Here is a 27926-nt window from a genome sequence, read left to right on the forward strand (position 1 = left end):
TTTCAGTGTTAGACCTGTCAGTCAAGGTATAAATAATTAGCGGCGCTTTGTTAATATTTTTCACCGGTGGTTGTCAGCGTTGAATTCACAGCCGCCTAATAAATTTGTGGTGCTGCAGCTCATTTTAAAAAATATGAAATTTAGTTTATTCAATGTATTTTTTATATAAATTTATTTCGGTACTCTTATATCATTGCTATTATTCTTAAACCATTCCGTGTCCAACCCTTTTTCTCATGCTTTAATATATTTATAATCGAATATTTTATAAAATTTTTTTTACTCAGTCACATATATTAATAGCATATATAACATAAATTTTAAATACAAACAAAATATTTAGGATGATAATTATAAATAGTTTTTATCTGTTTGAGTCTAATATAATCTATTGTATAAATGACTAATTCAAAATGAAATGAATTACTATACATAACGGGTTGCCAGGTCTCCACAATGTGTTATGAGAGACTGCCTTTTTTTTAAAAAAATACAAAATCTATTGCAATTCTAACCACAAAATCTTTCAAATTTTTATTCATATTTATAAATTTTAAAAAGTATCTAATTCGTATTTTTATTATTTTACTTTTCGATTTACCATAGTTATAGGAAAATTCTTAATTTTTTAGATCATTAAGTTCGGTTTTACCAGATTTTAAAATTTTATTAATGGATTCGTCATCATCAACTTCAAAAACCCAACTACCTCAGTGCAATCTACTATTTATGAATTCAATTTTTTTTAACAGATATGAAATATGTATTTTAGATTAAATAAGTATATAAATAAATTCTCTGAAGGCCTGAAAAAGGTCGGCCGAAAATCCGAAAAGAAAGTATCGGGGCCCCCATATAAAAAAAATATAATAAAAATTTCTCCCAAAAAATATTTTCTACTTGGCATAGAGTCCTGCAAAGTAATTTTTCACAGCCCGAGACCAACTTGAGTCCGAATTTTAAGTTAAAATATTATAATATCTAAGGAAAAATTAAAAATTTACATATTGACACCTTAAATAAAAGTATATTTAACCTCGATTTAAAAATATGAAAATCTGAGGCCTTTGAATTTAATATATCTTAGATAAAACAAAAGTTATCGAATGAAAATATTTAATAACTGCTATAAACAGATTTATATCCTAGATTTTATAAATGTAGAATGTAATATATTTCATTTAACCTGATAGAATATGATGTATTAAAGTTTTTAATTAAACACAATACAAATCACAATCACGGAAAATAGTTAATTTAGAAAATGGGAATTAAGTAAATAATAAGTGAAATGTGTTAGATGATAAATCATATGATTTTGACATATCGATGAAACAAAACGATTATATTTTTAATAATTAATTTTCGGGCCTCGGATTGCGCCAGGGATTTGCTCACTGGGAAGCGTCACGGGTAGCCGAAATTAGAAAAGTTTAGACGCCGTTAATTTTACTAAATTATTTCTAGTCTCTTGAAAAAAAGTTTATTTGTATATACTACATTACAAGGCATTATTCCTTTTTTTTGTAAAAAATTTATTTATGATTTTTTTTAAAAGAGGTTTGGCATGTATAGCCATTATAAAAAAAAAATTTGATTTACATTTTAGTAAAAAAAAACTTCATTTATTTTTTAGTTAAGAAATTTGATTTTTATAATGAAATTTTCATTTTTTTTCCATTTATAAATAATCTTTCAAAACTATTCAATTAAATTTTCATTAGCAAAGAAACAAGGTAATCGGTAATTAAGAAATAATAAATTTATTTTTGAAAAACGATTAAATGTCTATTTTGATAAATATTTGGTCTATTTACTTGTAAAGATTATGCTTTTGTAGTTATAATCGATATGAGGCACTTTTGGTATATCAAAAAGAATTAAAAAAGCATTTTTTTTTTCTAATTTATGAAAAATAAAGTTAAATATTTTTTTCTCTTCCCATTTTTCATAATTTTCCGGCTTTCATACTTCCATTTTATAAAAATCGTGTTTTAATTTATAATTTTAGAAAGTGGAATATTGTGAATTTAATAGTGTAGGTAATAAATTATTATAAATGATAATTTATTAATATCATATTTAATAGGAATACGTTGCTTATCTTGTTTTATATCAATTTTAGAAAGCAAAATATTAGGAATTTTGTAGCAGGCGCATAACAAGGGGGCTCCGTCGCAAATCTCTCTTTCCCGCATATCATTTTAAGCTAATTATAATTTTTCTTCTACAAACTTTAGTAAAAGTTAATAAATTTTTAAAATAAAAACTATAATTCAAATTTTATAAAAAAAATATCTATAAAAAAAAAGTGAAAACACAAAATTCATTTAATAAAAATCTAACATAACCCTAGTCCTGCAATAAGTGAACCGAAATATCCACAATAAAATTTGTGAGAAAACCCATCTAATTGCCCCCGCTTCTTGACAAAATCCCTGATACACCTATGTTTTGTAGTTAGACAATAATATTTTATTATAAATGGCATTGAGACTATGCGATTAAATAAAACATTTAAAATATAAATTATAAATTAATTTTTAAATTTTTTCTTGTAATTTTTTTATTTGTATTTAATTTATGGTGTATAATAAATAAATAAATAAATGGGGGAAAAATAGTGTTATTTTGAGCCAATACTTATTTATGCTCCCCAAATCCTTGAATCCGGACCCAGGACGCTAAACCTTTTTTATTTTATTCCTAAACACTGGCTCTTTTTTTGTCGAAAGGTTCACACCCCTGTCTAAAATGTCGATTATGGCATCTATCCCCTTTATGAATTCCAATATTTCTGATCCAAATATTTTTAAAATTAAGATTATGACATGTCAATATCGATAGTCACCTTTGTGAATTGCATTTTCATTGAAAATTATAAAATATATATTTAAAATATCCATTTCCTAATTTAAAAGTTTTAAAATGAATATTTTATATCGTTTTGCATCAGAGTACTATATAAATTAAGTTTTTATGTTATTTCACATTTTTCGTGCTTTTCTGTCTTGCGTGGTTCAATATTCAAAATCAAAATAAGAGAATATTTACATTATATTGAAAAAATTTTAATTTTGTTTCTTCAAAATCCTTAAAGAGTTTCGGCAGAATAACGACAATCCCAATCCTTGTATTTCTAAATTTTTATTTTATAGTGATAATAATAAACACATAGTTCACATATGTCATTAAATTTTATTTGTAAGGAAATTGAATTTAACTTATAATGACACAAATTAATTTCTAAAATATAATAATTTGAACAATTATTTTGTAAACTTCTTGATAAAGTGCAAAAATTAATTGAATTGGTTTATTTTAAAAAAGAATATATTTAATAATAATTTTTAATCGTCAGTCAGATAATGATGATTCTTTTATAAGATTGTCACCGTCTTCAATTTTTTGGGGGCTATCTGTTATCATATTTGTATCCTTTAATAAATTCAAATCATATTAAGGTTAATTTTTTCCTATAAAACATTTTGCATTTTAAATTGTGTCAATTAATATTTTTTTATAAAGTTAATAAATATATGAGGTTTGGCTAAGTTATAGCCTCTTTCGACTAAGCTGTAGCTTATAACAAATAATTATTGCTATTCTATATTTTTATTAAAACGACTATGATGACTAATATCCATTGTCAATCTTAAAAGCTCTGGCAAATAGTTTTTTCAAGTTATTTTTTTTTACTAGTGAACCCTACCCCTAATGACTGAAAAAAACCAAACAAAAGAAATTGAAAGATCAAACAAGAATATATTTTAATTTTATATATAATTACAAAAACAAATATGATTTTAGGATCCATTTGACTATATGAGGTAAAAGCTATATTTATTTTTAATAAATTTACAATAATTTTTTTTAGATATTATAAATGGATGTTTTAATATAACGCATTAATAATGGGTCCCATTTTCATATAAATGTATATGCCTACGCCCCAGAGACAGTCCTTGGTCCTTAAAGCAATTATATCAGGTAAGCTAGCTATATAACATGACCCTTAAATGTATTATTTGTCGTACTACGTTTTAAAATATTATATAATATAGCTCTTTTTGTTGGCTACTAGTCGGCTAAGATTATTCCTCATTGTTATGTGCCCTAAAATACTTTATAATACTTCATAAAATTTGCTATCAATATTCAATTTCCAATTAAATCGAGTAGCCAAAAAGCGATAAAATTTTCTTAGTGGCGGAGAAATTAAATGTGGGTCCAGTTTATTTGGGTCTTGAAAGCCTAATTTTCTATATTAAAAGTTGGTAAATTAATTAAATTTAACCTGTGAAATAGCTAGTTAGTAGGCCTATCCCAATAACTAAAAACACGGCAACCAGGCCTAAGTGAAGATATGATAATTTGTATAGCAGAGGTATCTTCTCGTTTGGCCTAGAAGGTATAAAATAGTAGGATACTTAACTATAAATTCTAATAATGTGCATATATATCATTGTAGTATTTAAAATCCGTATTGAATACTATTATATTATTCAAATTTTTTTTTTATCTTACAATAATATTTGAAAAATAAGATATCTTATTTAAAATTTTGAATTGAAAAATAGTTAATTATAATGTTAAAAATCTAATTTGCCTTATATTTGATGCCTTGAAGAAATATTGAGAATGGGTCAATACTAAGGGAATTTCGCAATTTTCTATACTCATAGGAGCTTTTTGCTCAACAACCTTGTAAAAAAGTGCACCAACTCCTAGCCATAATACCACGATAAAACTTATAATCCATCCTATCAAACTTCCCTATATTATTTGTAATAATTTAAAATTGTTAAGTTTAAATATCATTTAACTATGGTATTTGCCCATGGGAAAAACATACCTAGTGTAAATAATCCCAACATCGGGCCTCCTACCACACCAAATATTGTTAATGAAGCCTTGAAATAAAAGATTAACAACTTGCGTAATTATAAATAACTTGTAAAACAGTGCCCAAATGTGCAGACAAAAAGGCCATCCCAATTATGACTAAACCAAAAAATATGGATATAATTTTAGACCATAAAGCGCCTTTATTTTCGGGAATTTTTGTAAAATAGACTTTTATGATGTCTTCTAAAATCACTGCAGCTAATGAATTTAATCCCGATGACATAGTGCTAAAATTATATAATAATGAAAAATTGGGATTACTTGAATATCTTTAAAGATTAGAGATATTGTCTGGAATTAAGATATATGGTATATTATATTTATGAGTTAAAATACATTTCAAAAAAAGTATATATCTCCATTGCAAAACTTTTCTTGTATTTAAAATATTAATTGTTGAAATTAAAAAATAGTCTATATTTTTTTATGAACCTTAAAGACCCGCTAAATAAGCTAGAGATAAATAAGCCGGGAAGTCCAGGATAATTCATAATATCCATAACTACATAAGGTAAAAGCTAAATTTATTTTTAAAGTATATTTTAAAATAATTTTTTTTAGATATTACTTGATCAGATGTCTTTATATAACGCATCGTTAATGGGTCACATTTGTAGTATAATGCATATATAACTATACCACAAAGACTGCATACTGTCATGAAAGCAATTAAACCAGGTAATGCGTATAACATGGCCCTATGATTTACATGTAATGTTTGCCTTACTATCTTAATATATAAACTAACTTTTTACCCATTTTTAGGGATGTACAACTCAAACATCGTTGAACTTGAGCTTGATTGACAGCAAAAATTGATAACCACATAAAAAATCCGCCAACGTTTATGCTCCAAAAAGTATGACGTATGAAGGGATTCGGATTATAACTAGGAAAAATCAAAATAAATAATATGCATTTTTCCCCTTAATATTAATAATCAAAAGGAGTTGGATTAAAAAATGTTATTTATTTTACAATCCTTGGTTTTCACAACATAATTACTTTATTTTTATTGCTTATAAATGGAAATAAATAAATTCTAAATGTTTGCATTAATTACATAGATTAATTTTAAATTTAATTCTTCAATTATTATGGCATAACTATGGGAAGAACTGACAAGGGGTAAATTCAAAATTCTTACATGCCCAACTCGAAATTAGTGTTTTTTCAATATTCTTAGGACCACCCCCCCCCCCCCTTCCAGGGGAAAATGCAACTGTTACCTAAAATATGTGTTTTTATAATTTATATTATATTTTTTTATATTTGCTAATATAAATAATAATTTTTGGGCATTATATAGGTCAGCTTATATTATTTTACTGTAAATATATGATATCAACCTGTATTTAAGATTTTAGTTTAGGCTAATTAGTAGCATTATACAGATAAGCTTAATAGAAAATTTTAAAAATGAAATGAAAACAATCAAGTAAAATAAGAATTTCATAATAAAAGAAGTATGATTAACAAAAGAACGAGTTAAATATTGAGAGCACACTACTTGAAAAAGAATTAAAACATTTTAAGTTAGGACTTTATATAAAGAGTTATATTTATACGATTATTCAGAATTATTTTTTTAAAGAGTGTCTAACAGGGACGAGAACCCGAACCCAAACCCTGACTCCGAACTCTCAATATTTTGCTGAACCCAAACCCTTTTTTAAAATTTAGGGTTCAGGGTTCAATCTTTATTTTTTAATTTTAAAAAATTTATATATTAATTTTAAAAAAAACATTTTTTTGATCATTTTTTCGTGTAATAATTTTTGTTATATTTAGTAATTCTTTTAATTGTATTATAGTATTATAATTATGATGATAAATTATTTTTATGGTGATACTTATTATAATAAAAAAATTTCTTAAAAATGATGTTACTGTTATTTTAACTAATTTTCAATAAGTCATTATTTTTCTGGTCTCTGAATCCAGAACCCACCTGAACCCGAACTGGGTTCAGAGATTTTTCGTTGAACCCAAACCTAAACCCGAACCCATTTTTTAGAAAGAGGGTTATCGTCCCTGGTGTATAAGTGTGAATCGGATCTAATTACCACACAAAGAATTATTCAAATTAACATAAGGAAATCTTGAGGCCATCGCTAAAAACAAAATTCTTATGCCCCCCCCCCTCCACTATCTTTTAATTTGGTCTGCTGAACTCAAATACCCGTGCGGCGAAATTGGCCGTTACAGCTCTATGAATTGAATTTTATTTGGGGTTGAGATATCTTATACATTTATTCAAATATAAAATAATTGGGATAGCATAAAATATGTCCCACCAATTTTTTCCACTTTTATTATTAACAAGGATAATATCTTTACGTTAAACATGTATTTTTAAACATTATTTTTATGAGAAAAAGGAAGTATAAACATTTTTAACACTTTTGACAAAGTTTTTTTTTACTTAAAAACATATATTCTTTTTCCTTCTATAGCTCGTTTAAAAACAATTCCCATACCACCCACCTCAGAGGCGCCTCTCCATATGATGGCTATTATTCCGGCAAACATAAATGCACATTGTATGGCATCCGTCCAAATGACCGCTTTCATTCCGCCCTAATGATGTTGAGGTATTTAAATTCATTAATATGGTATTTCATTATTATAATCTATATATAATATACAAGAAAGTATGTGGATAGTATATAATTATCAGGTATCTCCAAAAAGCTACCTTGTACAAAATGTAATTAGTTGAATAGCATTTATTAGAAATGTAACTGGATTACAGTTCTCAAATTTAATAGTTATATTATAGCTACCTTAACTTTTTCAAAAAATGATGTTAATTATATGGCTTACTTGATACATTAAACATACGCAGTTTTAAGAAAAAACAATTATATTATTATTTATATACTTATTATATATAATTTGTTTCTATCCTTTTCTTAATATTTAGTGTTGTTATAGAATAAAATATATTTGGGTATGCAACAATTATTTAGTTTACATAACGAGGCTTCCATAAATTAGTTGTTGAAGATTTCTCAGCTAAAATTTTCCTATTTATAGGTAAAGAATACCTTGTAGGGGAGACTGACGCTATTTCGGGCTGATTTGGAGTGCCATAAATGGGTGAAATAAGACTTTTGGCTAAAGAAGGGAACCCCCATCATTAGGCTATAATTTCATTATGCTAAATAATTCTTGCCTTAAGTATCCCTCCCCGAACGAAACGAGAATCATCTTTTGGTCGAATTTGCCCCAAGCTCGGAGTATTCTCGGATATAAACCGGAATATTTGCATATAATGTTTATTGGCTTTATTTTAATAAAAATGGATCTTAAAATTGACAAATTATATAAATAAACTTTATTAATGAATTTAATAATCTTATGCATCCTTGAGGCCCATCATTAACAAATGTTTGATATGTTCTAATAGATACTCTGTCCTCGTGGACTTTTAAAATTTTATTATAATCTTTATTAATAATACTAATTATTTTTTCTTTAATAATTTTTGCATTTTAAAAAAAATTATAAAAAAATGTCAATTATGAAAATATTTATAGTGTCCGGCAAATACCACGTCTAGCATATTCATGGAAGTAGTATTTAACAGAAATTCGATCATTATCAAGTAAATCCTTGTTCAAAATCTTTGAAATTTTTTTTATATTTATTAAGGGTCCAAAGTTGCAGTATAAATTTTAATGTGTGAAACTTAAATAAATTAATTTTAAACAAAAAAATCTAGCACACTTTTTTTCTTTACTTTTAGTTATTAAAAGATGTTTTTTTGCATTAAAATTTTTTAAAAGTATCCGAAGCTGAATTTTTTTACGAATTAATTTTTTTATATTAACCTACTTTACTTATAAATTTCAAGTCTCAAAGTTAAATAGTTTTAAATACAAAGGCTGTCCAGATTTACCCCATATCCGAAATAGCCCCAGTTTCACCTACAATTAAATAATCCCCATATATTTTTATATGTTTAAAATAATTTATAAAACTAAGCCAAGCACATGCGTATTTAAGATTTTCTATGGGGTGAGTGGAAATATTTGGGGGAAAGGGTTCACTTCTCCAAACTCTTTTTTCAGATCTTGCTCAGTTTTTGATCGGGTCGCGGGTTTCATCTTAAATTTGTTATATACAAGAATTCCTCAGTCGTATCAATATTTTTAAGAATTTTATAATTATTAACTTGAAGGTCAATCATAATATCATTAATAAAATTAATTTTATTTCTTGGCCTTAAATTATAAGTGGTTTGTATCATCTCCGTTTTTTTGAAATTGTTGTAATTGCTGTTGTTGTTGTTGTTGCTGCTGCTGTTGTTGTTGTTGTTAATGCTGTTGTTGTTGGTGTTGGCCTTAAAGGTCTGCTTGTTCTCTTTCCATGACGAATAGCCTTGCTAATCGGTTCTATCCTCTCTTCTCCAAGAATCTTTCTCTACATATGTTTTATTATTATTGATCTCCAACGATTGAAATTTGACAACAATGTCCTCTATAATATTAATTTCTGTAGTATTTTCTTTAATCAACCTTGTTTTTAGCTTTTCATTACGACAATTCAATATAAAATGCACCGACAAAAATTCAGGATTGAGCCCCGAACCATACCCTTTCAGTCTATCGAAATACTCTCTGGAAGACTCAAGTCTGTCCGGTTTTGTATTGAACAACTCCAAAATACGCGTGATCTTGTTCTTTTCAACTTTCTTTTGTACTAAATCTTTCATTTGTTGATATGATAAATTATCAATGTTATCCATGATACCAATGTTTCGAATAATTTATATTTTTTTGTAGCTTCATCTATAATATTCTCCGCAAGAAATTTCAGATCCAACGTCTTCAATAATACCTTGATCTTTACATCACCCCTATCCTCCACCATAAAGTATAATATATAAGAATACGAATAGAATAGAATAGAATAAAGTGTGTGATTGTATTAAATAAGTTACGGAGGAATTCCCAATATGTTTTTATAATTTATTTTAAAAATAAGAAAAAAACAATTTATTATCATAAAGAAAAACAAGTGATGACAAAATGAAAATATATATTAATATATATATATATTTTGTTGCCTTGAGATATACAAATAAATTTCACTGAACTTTAAATATATATTATTTAAGTATTTAAATATATAATAGTTTAACTGAATTTTAAATATAAATTATTTAAGTATTTAAATATATAATAGCGCACATGCAACAATTTTTAAAAAATATTTATCTATGATCTCAGTAAAAATTCTTGTAAAGAGACTTAATTATGTTTTACTAAATTCTAAATTTCATTGAAATTATTTAAATCATTTCCCTTTTAACAACATTTTTAAAAGTATCCTTTTTTGCACCACCCAGTATTTTTTCTTTTTAGCTTTCAAATTTTCTGGTGGTAAGCTCCTGCACTATCTCCACTTTATTACTCATGCTATCTATTTTATCTAATTATTTCTGATCGATTCCATTTGTATCAATCACCGGTGTATTGCTATCGAGGCCAAAGTATCTTGATCTCCCACCGGTGTATCAAATCAATATCGACAGATATCCCACCGTAGTATTCCTCACACCGAAGTATCAAATCGACAGATATTCCAATCTTGATCTCCCATCGAAGTATCGATCCCAATGGATCTCCCACCGGAGTATTGTTATGACCATTGTAACATGGTAGACATTGAGCTTGAACGGCCTTCGAGGTCACCATCATCATAGCGCTGGCCAAGAAATTGTTCTACTGACCCACGAGTTCAGCTGGCCGTCTTATTTGGTTTAACAAGTATCCTAGCACCTGGCTTTCCCAAGCTTGACGGTGACTGGGGTGGCATTTCTCAGCTCAGAAATTTATCATATCATATGTCTATACCCATCTGTCATCGAAGAAAAACCCGAAAATTTTTGGTTCCTTACCAGGATTGCTGGGACCTTCGGTTTCCAAGCATACATCATACACGACTGGGCCACCCCGGCGATTGCACCACTCAGTATATATATATAAAGTATAAAAACCATGCTTAAACCCACCTTTTAAATTGAGGACAACTTTTCTATTAAATTGGAATTGGTTATAAATAAATCCTTGTTAATACAATGTTTTTCTTTGATCTAATAGTATATAAACTTTGAAATTATTTAATTCTTCAAAATCGATAAAGTTTAGCAAAAATAACACCTCAACGTGAATTTCAAATTTGTAGATAGGTTTCGCCGAAGCAATCAATTATTACGCTACCTACCTCGATTTATAACCTTTTTAATATATTATTGCATATGATAACATTATAGCATTTTCTTGTAATAAACCATTTCAAAATGGTAAAAAAAAATCGTTTTACACTTGAATTGCATCATTTAAAATATGTAAAGCATTATTTTAAATTTTACATGAGTAATTACTTCACAAGGTAAAAATACATAATTTATAAAAATGAACAAAATTATCAGTTCCTTTCGAGTTCAGTTTAAAGACGAGGTTATAAAATGTGTATTATTATGTAATCAAGCAGCGCTATTCCTAACACAAATGTATATAAGTAGTTATAAAGGGTATTTAAATTAATCCAAGGTCTAAGATAAACTCAAAGATTTATTTAATAAAATTGTGAATGGGAAGAAACAACTTAAACCCCCTTTACAATTGGACCGCAGACAAAATTAATTTTTTTGTTGAATAATAATGTAGAGGAGACCGAGTAAAGCGATTGACGGGGTAACAATGTTGCGAATAACTTCTTAACCCTTGAGCATAAAGACTTTAAATTTTGTGGGAAGATGTATTTTTATATTTAATTTCTTACCCTAAAAAACCGTTTTTTAACCCAAAAGTTATAAAAATTACCCTCTAGTTTTTTTTTCTTTTAGTAAAATAGATTAAAACGTAGCATAGATGTTTCATAAATTCATAGCTATATAATAAAATTTATCGGAAGTTTATAGCTTAACTAGAAGTCACGCAATAACCATTTACACTCACCTTGGTGTAAAGTAGATAAGGGGTCTGGTTTAAGCTGTAAAAATGTAATTTTTAAATATTAACGTCTAGATCATATAAAGGATACTTTTGTGCAAAAAGGATCAAATAAATAGTTTGTGTTATTTGGAATAATATTTTATGAATAGTCGTGAAGGGAAAGAATAATTGAAATATACGATGTGCCAAAAATAGTCTCATTAAAATTGTGCAATTTTTTATATAATTTTTTACATTCCAGTATTCTATTGATTGGTTTAAACTAAAAGTGAGGAATAGCTGTCAAAATTGTAATATTTTATTCAATTAAACAGTTATGTTCAATTTTATTTTAACCATTTCAATGCCTATCCACTTTACGCAAGGTGTGGAGTAAAATGGCGAAATACATGATTCAGTTAATTTATCACAGCTCCTAAAGTATTATATGTAAAGAGCTACACTTTTTTTATTTTATAGATAAGGGATTTGACTAAGTATATATATATATAATTTGTTCTGTTTTGTTAATGTTTCAAAATATTATGGTAAAAATGCAAAATACCAATGGTTTTACCCTGGTCTCCCCTAAAAAGCGAAAATCATTGAAGTTTATACTGAGTTATCTATCACTTGATATCAATGAAGGTCATCTTTTTTATTAGGACTATATATTAGTTTTTTTTTAAAAATGGAAGGAACATTTTCTATTTTTATATAATAAATCATAAAGTTGAGTGATTTATTTTGCAGAATTGTTTTCTTTATAAAAATTATAAAATTAAAAATGTAATAATTTCTTACTTGTTATATTTCATATAAAGCCAAAAAACAAAATGAAAAATGTTAGAAATTTTCATTGACTCTTTGGGTGTTTCACTATTTTTCAAAAATGATCATTTTAGTATGAATAATAATAGTTTTAACAAAAATAAATAAAAGTCTATTAGGAGAATTGAGTTAGATTAAATATTTATACTAAAATTAGAATAGTGATAAGTTGGCAGGCAAACTCCTGTAACTTGTAAATTAAAACTAAATTTAGTTATATATAACTAAATTTTGTCACTAACGAAACCACATTATAAGACCATAGCCTTGATTTCTTATTAATTAAATGAGCATATATATAAATTGTATGGTAAATTAAATGCTCAAATTAACTAAACAAAATAATTTTCAATCCTTACAGACGATCTTTTTTATTTACCCACTATAGACATTAAAAATCTAAAATATTTTAATTCTCCCACACAAAAATTCACCATAAATTAATATTACGATTGAAGTATAAAATGTGCATACGAGCCCAATTACTACTATAGATGCATATGTTGGGAATTTTGTCACTATTTAAAATAATAATAAAATTTTAAATGATATAAAAACATAAATATAGGTAACCTTCATTTAACGCAATAGCAGGAGCATACATAACGATTCCCATGTAAAGTATCTATTAATATAACATTAATTTTCAATTAGTAGCCGATATCTAACCGTTAGCATCACGAAGGTAACACATCCAGCTATCCTTATATACTTGTGAAATCTTTTCTCCAAATACTATGTATAATATCAAAATAAATCACTGAAATACATATTATTCGATATCGATACCTTGTAATAAATTGATATATTTTCGATATGATTTTTTTAGTATTGAAAATCTTTTATTAATTATTACCCAGCATTCAGTTAGCACAAATTCTCTGCGAAGTATACAAAATTAGCGCTAACAACCTGAAACCTGTACTAATTTTGGTTATAGCTTATATAATTCGCCACGAATTCGTTCCAACTGTGAATGCAGGGTACCAGACATATATTAAAGACACATTTCAAAGTTTTTATTATCAGACTTTCCCTATAAGCAATAACATTGAGCAGTGTTTTTTTTGAATGAATTTTAAGTCGCATTATTATTTGTTGTTCTATTCTCTACATTTTAGATCTAATACGATTAAATAATATAGGGAGAACGGAAGTTATAAATTAATTATTGAAATATAAATATTCTGAATCGCTTTTTAATTTTTTTTATTTTATTTAGAAAAATTATTTAAAATGTTTATTGTATTTAAATAAATGGGATTAATTTTTTTATAAAAATAACAATAATTTTTTTATTTTATAAAGTTAATGTTTTATTTGAATAATGTAAAACTAAATATTTTACCATTCAATAATTATAACTTATGTAAAATTAAATTTAAAAAATTTTTTTTTCCGGTCATGGGTTATTTTATTTAAATATTTACTGATATGATATGTTGTCAAAATGTAGTAAAAGGATAGGAAATTTAGCTATAAGCTTTCAATACACCAAAATTTTAAAAGTATAGCCGACGCCGATCGATACAAAATATATCGGGTAGTGTATCGATGGTATAGTATCGCGATTCACAACTCTGATATTTGTTTCCTATCATTATTTCCTAATTGTAATTTAAAATAAAATGTTTAAAAATAATTGGAAAATCAAATCTATAGAAAAATAATGATTACATTTAACAAGCTATCCCTCAAAATTAATAGTATAAAATGTGAGGGATATATTTTTGGAATATGTATATTGAAATATGTTGATATCATATTCTTATTCACATATCATGAAAACTACAAATTTGATTGGAATTCTAAATATCTAAAATCTGCCTGTTAACCCTTTATATCAAGTTTTTTTTGCAAAAAATATGTCCTAAGTCACATGATATTTTATTTATTTTCTTTCAAAACATAAAATTTATACAGTTTGACAATGAATTACAGAAATAAGAGAATAAATATCAGAGACCTGCAGAGGTACCAATTCCATGATCCGGCCCCAGGTTTTAGACTTTTTTTTTAAATTCCGGCCTGGGGTATATAAAAAAAATTTCTACATCGTTTCAAAATAAAAATTACGCTTTGATTAGTTTTTCAGTTATGATAAAATAATTTAATATCTAAATAACTTTTAAAATTGTATTCTTTATTCTAAAAGGATGATTTTATTTGATTAATACCAAATAAAAAGAGTAAACTTGTGATCATTTTTGGCGAAAAGTATTTTATTTTGTAATGTTGTTGACTGATTAAAATAAAAAATGGTTTTAAACCGCTAAAATAGGGAATTTTCCTTATATCTCAAAGAAAAACAATATTAATATATGCTAGAGTAATAAACACTTGTATTTAAATTGAGTTCTTAAATAAACGATAAGGTAATTTTGATAATATTTTCCCATTTTTAACCAATTTCTTAAAAACTCAATTTAAATATGGGAGTCATCTTCCCTACTACCTATTAATATTCATTTCAATATTGCTTTAAAAAATTTCTAGGAGATTTAAGCGAGATTCCTAATTTTAAGCCATTTTTGTTTTAGCTCGTTGGAACTGAAACCAATTTTTATTTTTAGTCAAAAATTGCATAAACTATTAGAAAGATAATAATCAAATTTAACTAATATTATTGGTAATTTTTTATATAGATTATTAAATTTAAAAAAAATATATAATATAAACTAAGTTTTATTGGTTTCTAACGAGAGATATATAAATGGTTTTGAAATTGAAATAGGAAATATGAGAAGTAAATGAATGTGATATATTATTTTAAAATACAATTTTTCAGAGCTGTTAAATACTGCATCTAAATACTAAAAGGTGGTATCTATATCTAGATGCAATTTTATGAAAATTATATCAAGATACTATTTTAGAGGTATCCATATCTGTTTTTAAATATATTTTGATATATATTTATTTAATTCTTTTTTATATTAAAAATAAAAAATTTAAATGAATAATTTATTTTATTTCATATGAGCATATAATTTAAATAAATATATTTTAAAAAATATTAAAACTAATGTAAAAAGAAAAATATACATAAAATATTAAAACTTACATATTAAAAAAATATTATTAATCAAATAATCTTTTTTTTCCTTTTAAAACTATAGATATCAGTTCAAGATGTGAAGGATATTTTTCTCATGTAGGAATGTATAAATCTTTGCTTAGCTATGATTCTTTATAATTAATAAAAACAATACCACTAATGTTAAAATTATTTTGAGCAAAGAAAGTTATTCCAAATTTTTAAAATTTTTATAGATATCCCGCTTAATTTTAATAAATAAATTATAAGTTTAATGTAAAAAAAATTTTTTTAAATAAATACTCGCTATAAATTAGAATTTGTTCGAAAGAACGATAAAAATAGGGAAATTGTTTAATATTTTTTTATAAATGTTCGAATTGAATGAGAACAAAATATAAAAATGTTGTTTACGTATTTTGTGCTCTCATAATATGTGTGTTTCTGTTTGAAAAAAAACGGCTAACCTTGTATATATTTAGATGCAAAATCACTCTATTTTAGCCAATTAATAAAAACAGCTAAATCAATAATTTTAGCTAGAAAAATATTGCCTAAGACTCGAGATTGAGCTAATAGATCTCCAAACCCTTAGGCCATCTATAAGCAAAATTCGAGCCTGCTAAATATTTTTGTGGATAAAATATTGAGCAAGCCGTTTTAAAAAATCGGCATGAATAGAGCGATTTTGCATAACTATATATAAATATAGCATAAACGGTATCTGCATTTTGTAATTAATGTAACAATATTTTGATACGTTTTTAGGCGTGGTATTTGTATCTAGATCTATTTGAGAAGTATCTTATAGCAACTCAGCAATATTTAAATATATTACTTTTTTATATACGATAATAGGGAAATTTAAAATATTGTTCCTGACCGGCCCCAATTTTATAATTCTTAGCCCAGCACGGATTTATATTCTAAAAAAATATATATTAGAGATGCATCCAAACTTTTGGCCTGGGCTTTCCTGTTTCAAGAGCTCTCATCAAGGCAATAACGATGAGCTTTGCCTGATGACTAAAATATAAAATAATTCTATTATAAAATGGATAAGAGTGACGTGTATTGACTAAGAGGGCCTCTTATGTTATAATGACGCAATTGATTCGCTCTCCATACAGGGTCATGCATACGCCCTCCCTTAATGACACTACTCATTAATTCAAAATTCTAATATAATCTTAAAAGGGTTCGATTTTTTATATAAAGAATTAAAATACATATAGAAAATCACATTCTAACAGATAAAATAAGTGATTTGAGTATTCCAGTTTGATTTATATATTTTAATCAAAAACACAAGTAAGAAATAAAATGACCACAAATTATATTGTCAGACGTCGTGGTGGGCATTTCAAATAGGAAATCGATTCAAATAATATATTGAATGAAGTGATATGTTGATCATCAATAAATAATTTATTATAATTCTTTTTTTAATTTAAAACTTTATATTTTTTTTATTCGTTTTTTTAAATATTTATTTATATAATTATATAATATTTTGATATTATATAGATATTATATAATTATTTAATAAATACTTTATATTTTAAAAAATATATTTAATAAATGTGTAAACTGTATTTTTTTAAAAAATATTAAAAACAACAAAATGAAATATTATTCGTTTTCGTCATCATTAGATTTAGATGGTGACCATGGATCTTTGAATAATTTAAAATTATCATGGATTCGAAGCTTATTTTTAGTTTGATTTTAAATGAATTTGAGATTGTGGATTTAGAGCTTCTTATTATAAGTTTGAAAATAAATATGGCTTCATTTTCAAGAATGGGAAGTTGATTCTGATAGAATGAATATGTTATTAACATAAATGTTAGAATATTTAAGATTTTTTTTTCTTTTACCAATTCCAAGTCGATCGTAATGATATGAGATGGGGGCAAATCGATAGAAGTAAAGTCCAATACACATGTTTGCCATTATCCTATGGGATCAAGTATATCTAAACGGCCGAGTGTTGTTAATGATTGAGGAATCATGTGGTTCAAGATGTGTTGAAATATGAGCTCCATAAAGTGTATTTTTTGAACACTTTATCAATTATTTTATGAATTTGTATCTATCAAAGACAATGGATAGGATATCTTGATTTTTGATCTACTTGGACCCGCATCTATGACATTTATAGGGTTGAAATATTTTTATCCCTAACCTGATTGCCACTGTATAACGAAATTCGGCGTCTGTATGAAATGAACTTATTGGTTTGCTTGGATAAGCCTTTACCCATTCATAGCCGGGCTTGTCCATAACAATTGAATGATTGCCAATGGAGCGTGATACGAGAGCTGTATCCTCCTTTTGTTAGCTTGTTGTGGGTTAATTTGTTCCCTCTGTTACGTTTGCTGAATAGCTGGATAATGCAAGATTAAATAACAAATCTTCGGCTGGTTTTATTGGATTCAAATAAATTCACGGTTACTAATGGAAGATGATATGAATGATACAATGAGTTAAAAGATAGCATAATCCAAGTCCTTCATATTTTGTGGAAAGGGTAGATTTAAATATTCTCTAACATGGATTTGAAAATCTGAAATAGTAAAGAATTGTGGGAATGTTTAAGAAATTTATTAGGCCTGATTTTAAGGTAAGAGTTTAAGGATACTTTCCTTAGATGTTAAGTTATGGAGGTTCTTTTCTAAAATTGCTTTGGCTGAGCCCTCTATAAATGATATAAGGACACAGATATTATTGAATAAATTATCACATATTTAATAAGTTTAGTTGTTGAAAGCTAAAGGTGATAATGTCGAGGGTTATATTTATTTTCTTTATAGGGCTTGAGAGTGTAGCATCATCCAAATGCCAAAACATTCAGGTTAAGGTCATATTTAATCTTAATATCCTTAATTATTTTATTCATTGCTAAGCCGAACAAGGGTGGATTTAGAGGTATCGACCTGTTAAAAATTTTTCACTGACTAAATTGTGCGCTTTTGGAAACGCAATATTAATGAATAAAAAAATTATGGATATTTTTTGAAAAACTCTGGATTATAATGTTGCGGTTTAATGAGTAGCTTGATAAATAAATGATCTGAAGGTAGATTCACCAGAGTGATTCTAGCTAAATGGCTTACGATTTCGCATCCTCCTTTAATTTCAAATCCTAATTGATTGGGTGCTAAAATGTCATATAGGGAATCTTTTATTTGTTTGTTTCTTCTGGCTTAACAAACTATATCGATAGGCTTAATTCACTGATTTGGTTTTTGAAGTGCTATTAGTCGTGCACCAAAAGCTAGAGGGATTATATTGTGTGATAACCCTCCGGTGACTTTCAAATTACCTGTTATTACTTGTAATAGCAGATAGAGTTGCCAATGTCTATATTTATTAGATCTCTAAAAAAATGGACCTGATTCCATTAAGTCCTTCAGTTAAATTTATCGGAAGAGGGTTGATTGCATCTGAAACCTCTTTCATAAAATAATACCGTGATCTTTTTGGATAGAAACTAATCATGTTTTCATTTGCAGGATACTTGTCAAAAAGTTCTTTGCACACTTCTTAGTGTTAGGAGCTACAAATAGTTATTGGGAAAAACATTGTAGAGCACTTACATATAATTATTTATTTTCTTTGAAATAAATTTGCCAATTTTTATCAGTATATTGTATGTTTTTATGTTGAGTAGTTTTTGTGCATTTTTAAACAGATAGGTTATTTAAGAATATTAAAATATTGCCCTTAATGACCTTTGACAATAGACAATTTTTAAACTTTGGTATTTAAGTATGTGAAATGAAATGGACAGTTAGACAATTTCTACCAGGATGATATATTATTTTTGTCATTCTATAGAGATTTGATAATATTTGTTAATAAGATTTGAATTGCTGGCTGAGTACCCATTTGTATTAAATTATTTATTTTGCTTCGAGTTGGCCTTCTTTTGAGAGATAGAATTTTTTTATAGACCTTAAATTCATTCAATGTGCTTTCCTTGGTATATCCAAATTTAATGCAACCTATATTAAAATATCTGGCTTATTTTTTTCTGAATTTCTGTAAGGAAATTAAAAATGTTCCTTTTCCTTTCCATATACTCCAACTTCGTTTAATGATTATAATAATTTTCGGGACTTAGCAATCCAGAACTTTATGATGCCGACTTACAATTGATTAAAAAATTAATAATTAATTTTTGATTTAAATTATCCTAAATATTTTAATTTATAACTTTTAAAGATATTTTTTAAATAATTTATTTAATTCAAAAATCAAGACTTTTGACCCATATAAGAAATTTACACAAATTTCTAGTTCTATAAATATTTATTTTAAAAAAAAACTTATTCGCGTTTATTCATACAAAGCAAGCGTCTTATAGTATAACTATACCAGTTCCAGAGGAGGTATTACATTTACAGTTTGATGTATAAAGGTTTAATTTCTGGAAATTTGTTTAAAATAAAAGTCTTCGATAAAGACATTCATAGTCCGAATTGACCACTAATTCTTTTCTTTGTCAAAATAAAGAATTCATAAACTCTCTGTTCTGACACCTACATTTCTTGGTTTTTAAGAATTTCTTTATTTAATTATTTAATAATATAAATGCTATTGATAAATCTAAAAAGATTAAAATCGAAATTAAATAATAAGGAAAAGATCCTGGTCGTCATATATTTTAAACTTCTAAGGTGAAAAAAAACAGAAAAATAAAATGAATCCTTCGAGCCTGCCAGGATTCGAACCTGGAATCTCCTGATCCGTAGTCAGGCGCGTTATCCATTGCGCCACAGGCCCATTGGTCAATATGGAACGAGAATGATTTATTTATACTATGAATTTAGTTATTATAAGTTTGATGTTGCTATTAACAATAGAGCACAAAATGATGCAAATAAAAATATCAAAAAATATATAGTAACTCACATTAACAATTCATAATTATACTAAAGTTACTTTTAAAATCAACATATATCATCAATTATATTCATGCATAAGTATAAGTGTCACATTTGCTTATAAAATTTATTTCCTACATCAAAGTTATTTTAGCAATATATTAAAATTTACTGATTACCAACATATTTTTATTTCAGCTGGTTACATCCAAGCCTTAACAGCTGATTTTTATAACATTATTTAATAATGTTAATATATTGAATGAATTATCATGATATCCATTTTTTTAATTTAATTTTACCTTTCTACTTCAATAGATTAATCCCTAAAATATTTATATAAATATTAGCTAACCTTTCCCATTCTAGACTCATCAAATTATTAATTCATATATTGTAGTGCCAAGAAGATGCTCAATTACAACATATCCATTCTATTAATTAATATTAACAAAGAAAATAATCAAATGAATCCTAACCTCAACTGATGACTATAATAAGTCCTTCAATCAAGCTTTATTAGTGTTACTTAAAATTTTATATAATTACATATGTTCAGTTATCTAAGTGACAACTCATTCTAATTTATTGCAATAAACATAGGACTCGAGATTTAAATATAGAATTCACATTATCACACAATCAGAATTAGGTCATGAATACTTATTTCTATAATACAAAATTCTTTTGTATCTTGTACTCTGTTTCCTGTACTCTGTATCATGCATTCTATATCTTTATGATATTTATATTATGTCTATCAAAGATATATCTATATTGGATTTGGAGATGTTTTATTTTCAAAATCATATCTTCATTTCATGACAAAAGATAACAACACTTCTTTGTTTAAAAACTTGATATTCACTTTTAACATTACTTTCTTGGATTATTGCATTGATTTTGTTGTGCCTTTTTTTATATCCTTATATTTTAAATGAAAGAAATTAACTTGTGGTGTTGAACAAAGGATGGGAAGAGATGCAGATGGAAGTAAGGGAATCAAGGCCTTGAGAAATACTCAAAAGATGTGAATAATGGATAATATGAGTAAAATGGATAACACTAATACTCATTCTCAGGACTGTAAAAATGGAAGAGGAGGATCAGTGGAGAAACTGGCTTACCCATGTAAACCTTGAAAACTGTCATTAAAGGGAGTGAAAGAAAAATTATATTAAAACAATCATCATCTTATCATATAGGGTAGAATAAAATATATTTATTTAAGTTTAACTGTCCAACATTCATTTGGACTAGTGTTAACCAACTCGGTTTAGCTGATTTTAAATTAAGATCATAGCCAAAACATATTATACAAGTCTCTAAAAAATTCCAAACCTTTCTGCCATCTATGATGACCTAATCTCCAGCCAGGCTATCTAAAATATTACCTTTACCCCAAAATTATCAATTAGCATATTTAACCAAAATATATACACTATTATTTTTTCTTATTTGGCGAAAATATTTACTGTATAAAAAAATATTTAAAAAGTAATTTGTTGATAAAAATTTCTAGTATTTGAGCAAAAATTATATATTAATGTTGAGCATGTTTATTTAATAAATCTATCTTTATAAATTTGGAATCACCAAATTTGTTGAAATTTTTTCTAAAAATAAATATTATATACCTATATATTCATCATACATAAATTTCTATATTGTTAATTTCTTTTAAAAGTAAATATTATATATCAATATATAGATCATTAAACTGCAAATTTAAGGGTGACTCAAAATAAAAATAAATTTATATATTTTGTAATTAATTTAATATAATATTAAATTATAATTTTTGCTCAAATACTAGAAGTTTTTATCAACAAATTATTTTTTAATATTTTTATAAAACTTTTTTTTACACGATACATTTTGGCCAAATAAGATACATATACGTATTTTTGTTTTTTTCTAAGATATTCATATCTATATTGAAGATAATTTTTTAATAAACATTTTGCCCTTTTTATTCACATTAGTTGACCCAGTCCTTAATACGTGTCCATAACATCGTAGTCTACTTACTCTCCTTTATCTTTACGGCATATAAATTGTATAAAATTTGAAGAAGTATTTTTTTTCAAAAAATATTTAAAAGAAAAGTTATTGAAATGACTAAAAATCTTTGTAAATATTTTTTGAATAAGGAGGTCCCGTTACTAAATGAACATATGGTAGTATCGAAATACATCTTTTTACCAAAAAATAATATAAATTAAGAGTAGATTAACATCATTTTGATAGAAAGTAAGTACCAGTGTTGTTAAACGCTACTTTTAAAAGTAGCGCAATATCGCTACCGCTATTTTATAAAAAAAGTAGCGCGCTATCGCTACCGCTATCGTTTTCAAATGAGTAGCGCGCTATTAGCTACTTTTTACGCTACTTTGATTTTTTTTAAAATATTTTTTTTTTACGTAACTTTATTTCCACAAATAAAATATTGATATAAAAACATGACTATAATTTGTTACATATATATATATAATTTATTTATTATTGCACTTTAATAATAATAACATTTCGGTACTGTCATCCCCAAGTCTAGAGCGACGATCAGAAAGTATAAGCTTTGCCATACTAAATAATCGTTCAGCACTAGCACTTGGGGGCAACGCAGTATTAAATTTAATAAACAAACTTTTTATATAAAAAAAATCATCAAAAATATTTAAATTAGTATTTTTAGATTTAAAAAAAACATCTAGAGGTTCAATAATATTATTATTATTTATTTCAAAAAAATCGTCTATGGAAGGCTGCGGTTTCGATCTTGCTATAATACCGTGATTAGGCATGCCATTTTTTAACGTTACCATCAGCCTATCAAGTTGCCATTTAGATTCAGTCAAATTAATGTATGGCCAATTTAATTGAAACTAGGATGATCTTGGTCCGTGGAGAAAAAGTGTTTATCATCTTTATAAAAGAATCATTATCCACCAAGGATAATGGTTGAACTGTATCTATTATAAAGTTCATAATGACTTTGTCAGCCAATTTTTGGGATACGCCAGGTGTTGATGAATCCAAATTGGTTAATTTTGTTTGTATTAAATTTGATTTGGAAGTGGGTTTATCTTCTTCCATTACCCCAAAACTTTTGAGATATTTTTCAATCTATATAATTTGAAGTGTGCACAGTCTAAAATTATAAAATACTTAGAATAAAAATTATGTAGGAGATAAGTATACATAAAAATGATTGAAATAACTATTTTAAAATGTTTTAAATAATTTAGATAAAATTTATGAATATATAAAAAAAATGATTGGTTCTTGATTTTAATTTATTTTAAAAATTAAAGATTAGCCTACACATTGATATTAAATTTGTTTAATATATTACCTTTAAATGTTTTTTCAAAAGCTGCTCGTATGATTTGAGAGATAATTTTGCGGCACATCTTGCACCGAAACCGATATCCAGTATTAATTTTTTCTTCAAGGTTAAAGTATTTCTTGAATTTTGGGAAAGGATCATCTATATTTTGCTCATTTTCCAAAGAAATTTCAATATCTTCAACAATCTCACACATAATAAGATTTATAATGCTTAATATAAAATGTAAAATGAAATATAAAATAAGATAAAAGCAAGGACATACCAATAACGGAATTTCAAAAATATATAATTTAATGAATGCGCGAAATATAAATTAAATACAGATTGCTATTTAACAACTGTTTATATCTAATATATAACAATAATGTATATTTTTAAATATAAATTTAAATTTCAAAATTAAATTAAATAAAATAAAAGGATTATAATTTTAGATTTTATAAAAAATATATTTTAATAATTTTTAGATGTATTTATTATGTAAGCTACTTCGCTTAAATTAGTAGCGAGCTACCGCTATCGCTATTTATAGCGCTTGTAGCGCGCTATTTTAACAACACTGGTAAGTACCATTTCTAACTTTTTAGCTATGTTACAGATTACGATAAGATTAATTGTAATAAAGATAACAATAATAAAAGATTATAAACCAATTAATAAAGTATAAAAAATGATTTGTTAACTATATCTAATACTAGAAAATGTTCACAAATGTTATATGTCAGTATATTGTACATTTGGGAAAAATGCATTTCTAATAATATCCACAGACGGACATTTTTTAAGAGAATGCGCTCTCCTTACAATAGTTACTGCAGTGAGATCATTTTATAAGTTGTAGCATATTAAAAGTTATATCAATAAATTGACAAAAGATTAAATGATTTATCACTCACTCCCTAATAAGTAGAACATTTTGTTTAGTTAAAAAAATGATAAAGTGAAAAATGCCATCGACGCATTAGGAATCTTATAAAATTACTAAAGTTTAACAAAATATTCGTTTTGACGATGACATGGCGTGACTACTTTAAATCTACGTTTTTCGGGTGAAAAAGTAACTTATATACCAATTGGTTTTGGTATAGTAGATAAAAAATGTAAAATTTTCTTAAATATAGAAATACAGAAAGACTGTAAATTTAGAAATCTATATTATTAATGATATATATGTAGCCAGGATTTCCCCAAGTGAATGGTTTTTTTTAAAATTGAATTTATATAAATTATTTTTTAAAATTATCTTATAATTTGCGTTATTTTTTACGTTACTCGTTGCTTTATATTTTAATGTTATTTCTATTGCCCAGTTAGGTTCAATATTTATATAAAAAAATTGTATCAATAATAAAACAAATATAAAACCTAGTTAAGGCCAAATGAAGGAAAAAAACAGTATTTGGTTTCTTGTTGAAGAAAGATATGCAAAAATAAGACATCTATGGAGGAAATTGGCACCAAGACTCATTCCCAAGATAAGAAAATAAGTATTTTCTAATGACTCTAAAATGAATTGTAAAGCCTTAAACGATTTCCAAACAGAGCCTTGGTTCCAAATATGATATACTCCTTCCATCCCGATGCTTATTGAAAAGAGGGTTTGAAAATGATTATGATTAAAAATTAATATATTTTATAATAAACTAATTATATTTTATAATAAACTAATTATATTTTATATATAATATCACTATAGTAATAATTTTGCTTAATTATTTATTTATTTATGAGTGTGTGTAATAAATTAGTAAATGATACAAATGGAAAACTATTTATGCAATTTTTTTTGCATACTAACGGTTTCGGTACCCTAAAAAAAGTAAGGTAAAATGGCTTAACGTAAATCCAAATACGTTAATATTTCAAAAGAATAACGTGAAATATAATAAATTTACTTTTTTTTGAGTAACATCAACCTCTTTAAATTTAATTTGTTTAAAATACTGCTCTCCCCCATTTCATAGCTTTTTATTAGAAGGATTTAGGTCTGTTGTCTGTTTTCACAAGCCTTTGGCTAGGTTGCATTTAAAAAATATATTTTGGTTTTAAGTTAATATTTTTTATTGTCTATAATAGTATATTTCATTCATTTTTTTTAGGGGAGAGTCGATGGGTAGAGTGTAGGGTAGATAATTTTATGAGTTTAAAATGTTATTTACGAATAACTATAATATAATATTTTTTTATAGCGAAATAAATTAAGAATTGTGATTAAAGGAAGTTATAAATAATTAAAAATAAGTTTTAACATTATAAAGGCAAAATGAATTATTGTCAGAGTATATTTATAATTAGGTAAGGTCATAGATTGAGTCCTATAGTGCTTAGTCCGAGACTCCCATAGTCTCGCTTTGTCTTTTAGTTCAGTACGAACCAGTGGCTTCACTGGCTCTGACCATTTAGGGTCGCCTTAAAGCTTCCTTTTTTTTTAATTTAGGGTTAAAAATTAAAAATAAATTTAGGCGCTTAATTTTAAAAAATTTAGGGTTGCTGAATAATTCTTCCCTTCTGACCAATAGTGCCGGCTGAAACTCGCCCTAAATAATTTTATATAAGGATCTAAACCGTAAAGAATATCGTTTAGGTTAGGTTCATAAAAAATATTAATATCTGAAAAGTTTGGTTTAGGCACGGATGACAAAATTTTAACGACTGTTATTTGGTTCAGTAAATAATACCGGCTTGGCCAAGGTTCGGCTTTGTCTGATTTTATTTGAATAAATATTAAATTTATATTAATACTTTTATATGTTTTAATGAAATATAAATTATAAAAGCATGCCTAATATTTTTTAAAAAAATTGATTATATTATTTTTGTCTGAGACCGTTGGCCCCCCTTTTCGGTATCCAGTCTTAAACTGGGTAGTAAACTTCACTGATAGTTATAGGGATGTAAGGATTAGAGATTCTGGCCGGAACCAATATTTTTTTTAAAAAATCAAGCCTGGTCGGGTCTGACTTTGGAAATTTTTTAAATTATATCTAACTTTATTCATTTTTATTGAATTTTTCATGTAAAATAAAAATATTTGATTTTATCTTAGAAGCTAGACGCCATATAACACACATCTTTTATTTTAAAGTATTTATAAAAATTAATTCCAATATTTAAATTAATTCGGGCCGGGCTGATAAATTTTTTAAAAAAAAATTTGGGTTTGGGCCGGGCTTGGTTTAAAAAATTAGGCCCAATGCACATCACTAGTAAGGATTAATATACATTCCTAATATCCTCAAAAAATCTTAATACTAATTCTCATATTTACAGTAGATAATTAATTATGTAAAAAAAGACATAATCATAAAGCTTGTCTCGTCTTTATAAAATCAAATTAAATACCAAACATTAGAGATACATAATAAGGACTATTTTAAATCTAATTTTTTTTAATTACCTCAAATGTTGAAGTTAGTTTGTAGTGGTAAAATACTGGTAAGTAAAAGTAATTTGACGCCAAAATAACCGTGATAAAAGTGGTACAAATCTGCCAATATTCCCATCCAAAAGTATATGATTCAGCTGCCAAACCTAAAAGACTAACTCCCGACATGAAGCTGGCAAATATTGAGCAAGCAACTGGTATTGGATGCATTTTCCTATTCCCTAAAAATATTTCACGAGTCGTGCTTTGTTTTCCTCCAGTTATAGCAAAATAGAGGCCCACTACAGCAGAAATTACCAGGGTTGAACTTAAAACTAAGTAATCCCACATTGAAAAAGAATGTTTTGACATGGTTTCTATTTTTTAGCTATAATAAAAAAATATTGGATATCATCATTATAAAAAATTTAATATTTTTTTAGGCAATTAAGATATTTTATTTTAGTTGATAAATTTAATTAATCTATTAGGATTTAAAAATTAAAGAGAGTTAAATGGGAGATTTCCAAACTTTGCATATATTATAACATTAATTCTAATATGCTGTATATACTATATTTAAGGATGTAAGATA

At 26.2% G+C, this 27926-nt stretch overlaps 1 protein-coding gene and 1 non-coding gene across 6 annotated transcripts; both read right to left on the reverse strand.

Annotated features, from left to right (window-relative positions):
* On the reverse strand, nt 1–27924 carry LOC135924800 (sodium-coupled monocarboxylate transporter 1-like). 5 transcript variants are annotated; one of them, XM_065459912.1, is made up of 15 exons: nt 27864–27924; nt 27365–27719; nt 13356–13421; nt 13260–13311; nt 13137–13204; nt 7334–7488; nt 5657–5797; nt 5477–5606; nt 5341–5426; nt 4955–5135; nt 4827–4913; nt 4610–4776; nt 4298–4404; nt 4136–4254; nt 3219–3438 (listed from the first exon to the last, which is right to left on the reverse strand). In XM_065459912.1, the coding sequence occupies exons 2-15, from the start codon at nt 27701–27703 to the stop codon at nt 3358–3360; spliced, it is 1779 nt and encodes a 592-aa protein (XP_065315984.1). In that variant the 5' UTR covers nt 27704–27719; nt 27864–27924; the 3' UTR covers nt 3219–3357. The 5 variants fall into 5 exon arrangements, with proteins under 5 accessions (XP_065315987.1, XP_065315986.1, XP_065315984.1 ...); XM_065459913.1 differs by having other exon boundaries at nt 27906–27923; XM_065459915.1 differs by lacking the exons at nt 3219–3438; nt 27864–27924 and adding an exon at nt 1–112 and having other exon boundaries at nt 27365–27831.
* Nucleotides 20442–20514, reverse strand: Trnar-acg (transfer RNA arginine (anticodon ACG)). The gene has a single exon. It is a non-coding gene; the product is annotated as a tRNA-Arg (tRNA).
* Nucleotides 27925–27926: the final 2 nt, after the last annotated feature.

Source organism: Gordionus sp. m RMFG-2023, chromosome 2, assembly GCF_954871325.1.
Source record: "Gordionus sp. m RMFG-2023 chromosome 2, tfGorSpeb1-WG-v2, whole genome shotgun sequence".
NCBI lineage: Eukaryota > Metazoa > Nematomorpha > Gordioida > Chordodea > Parachordodidae > Gordionus > Gordionus sp. m RMFG-2023.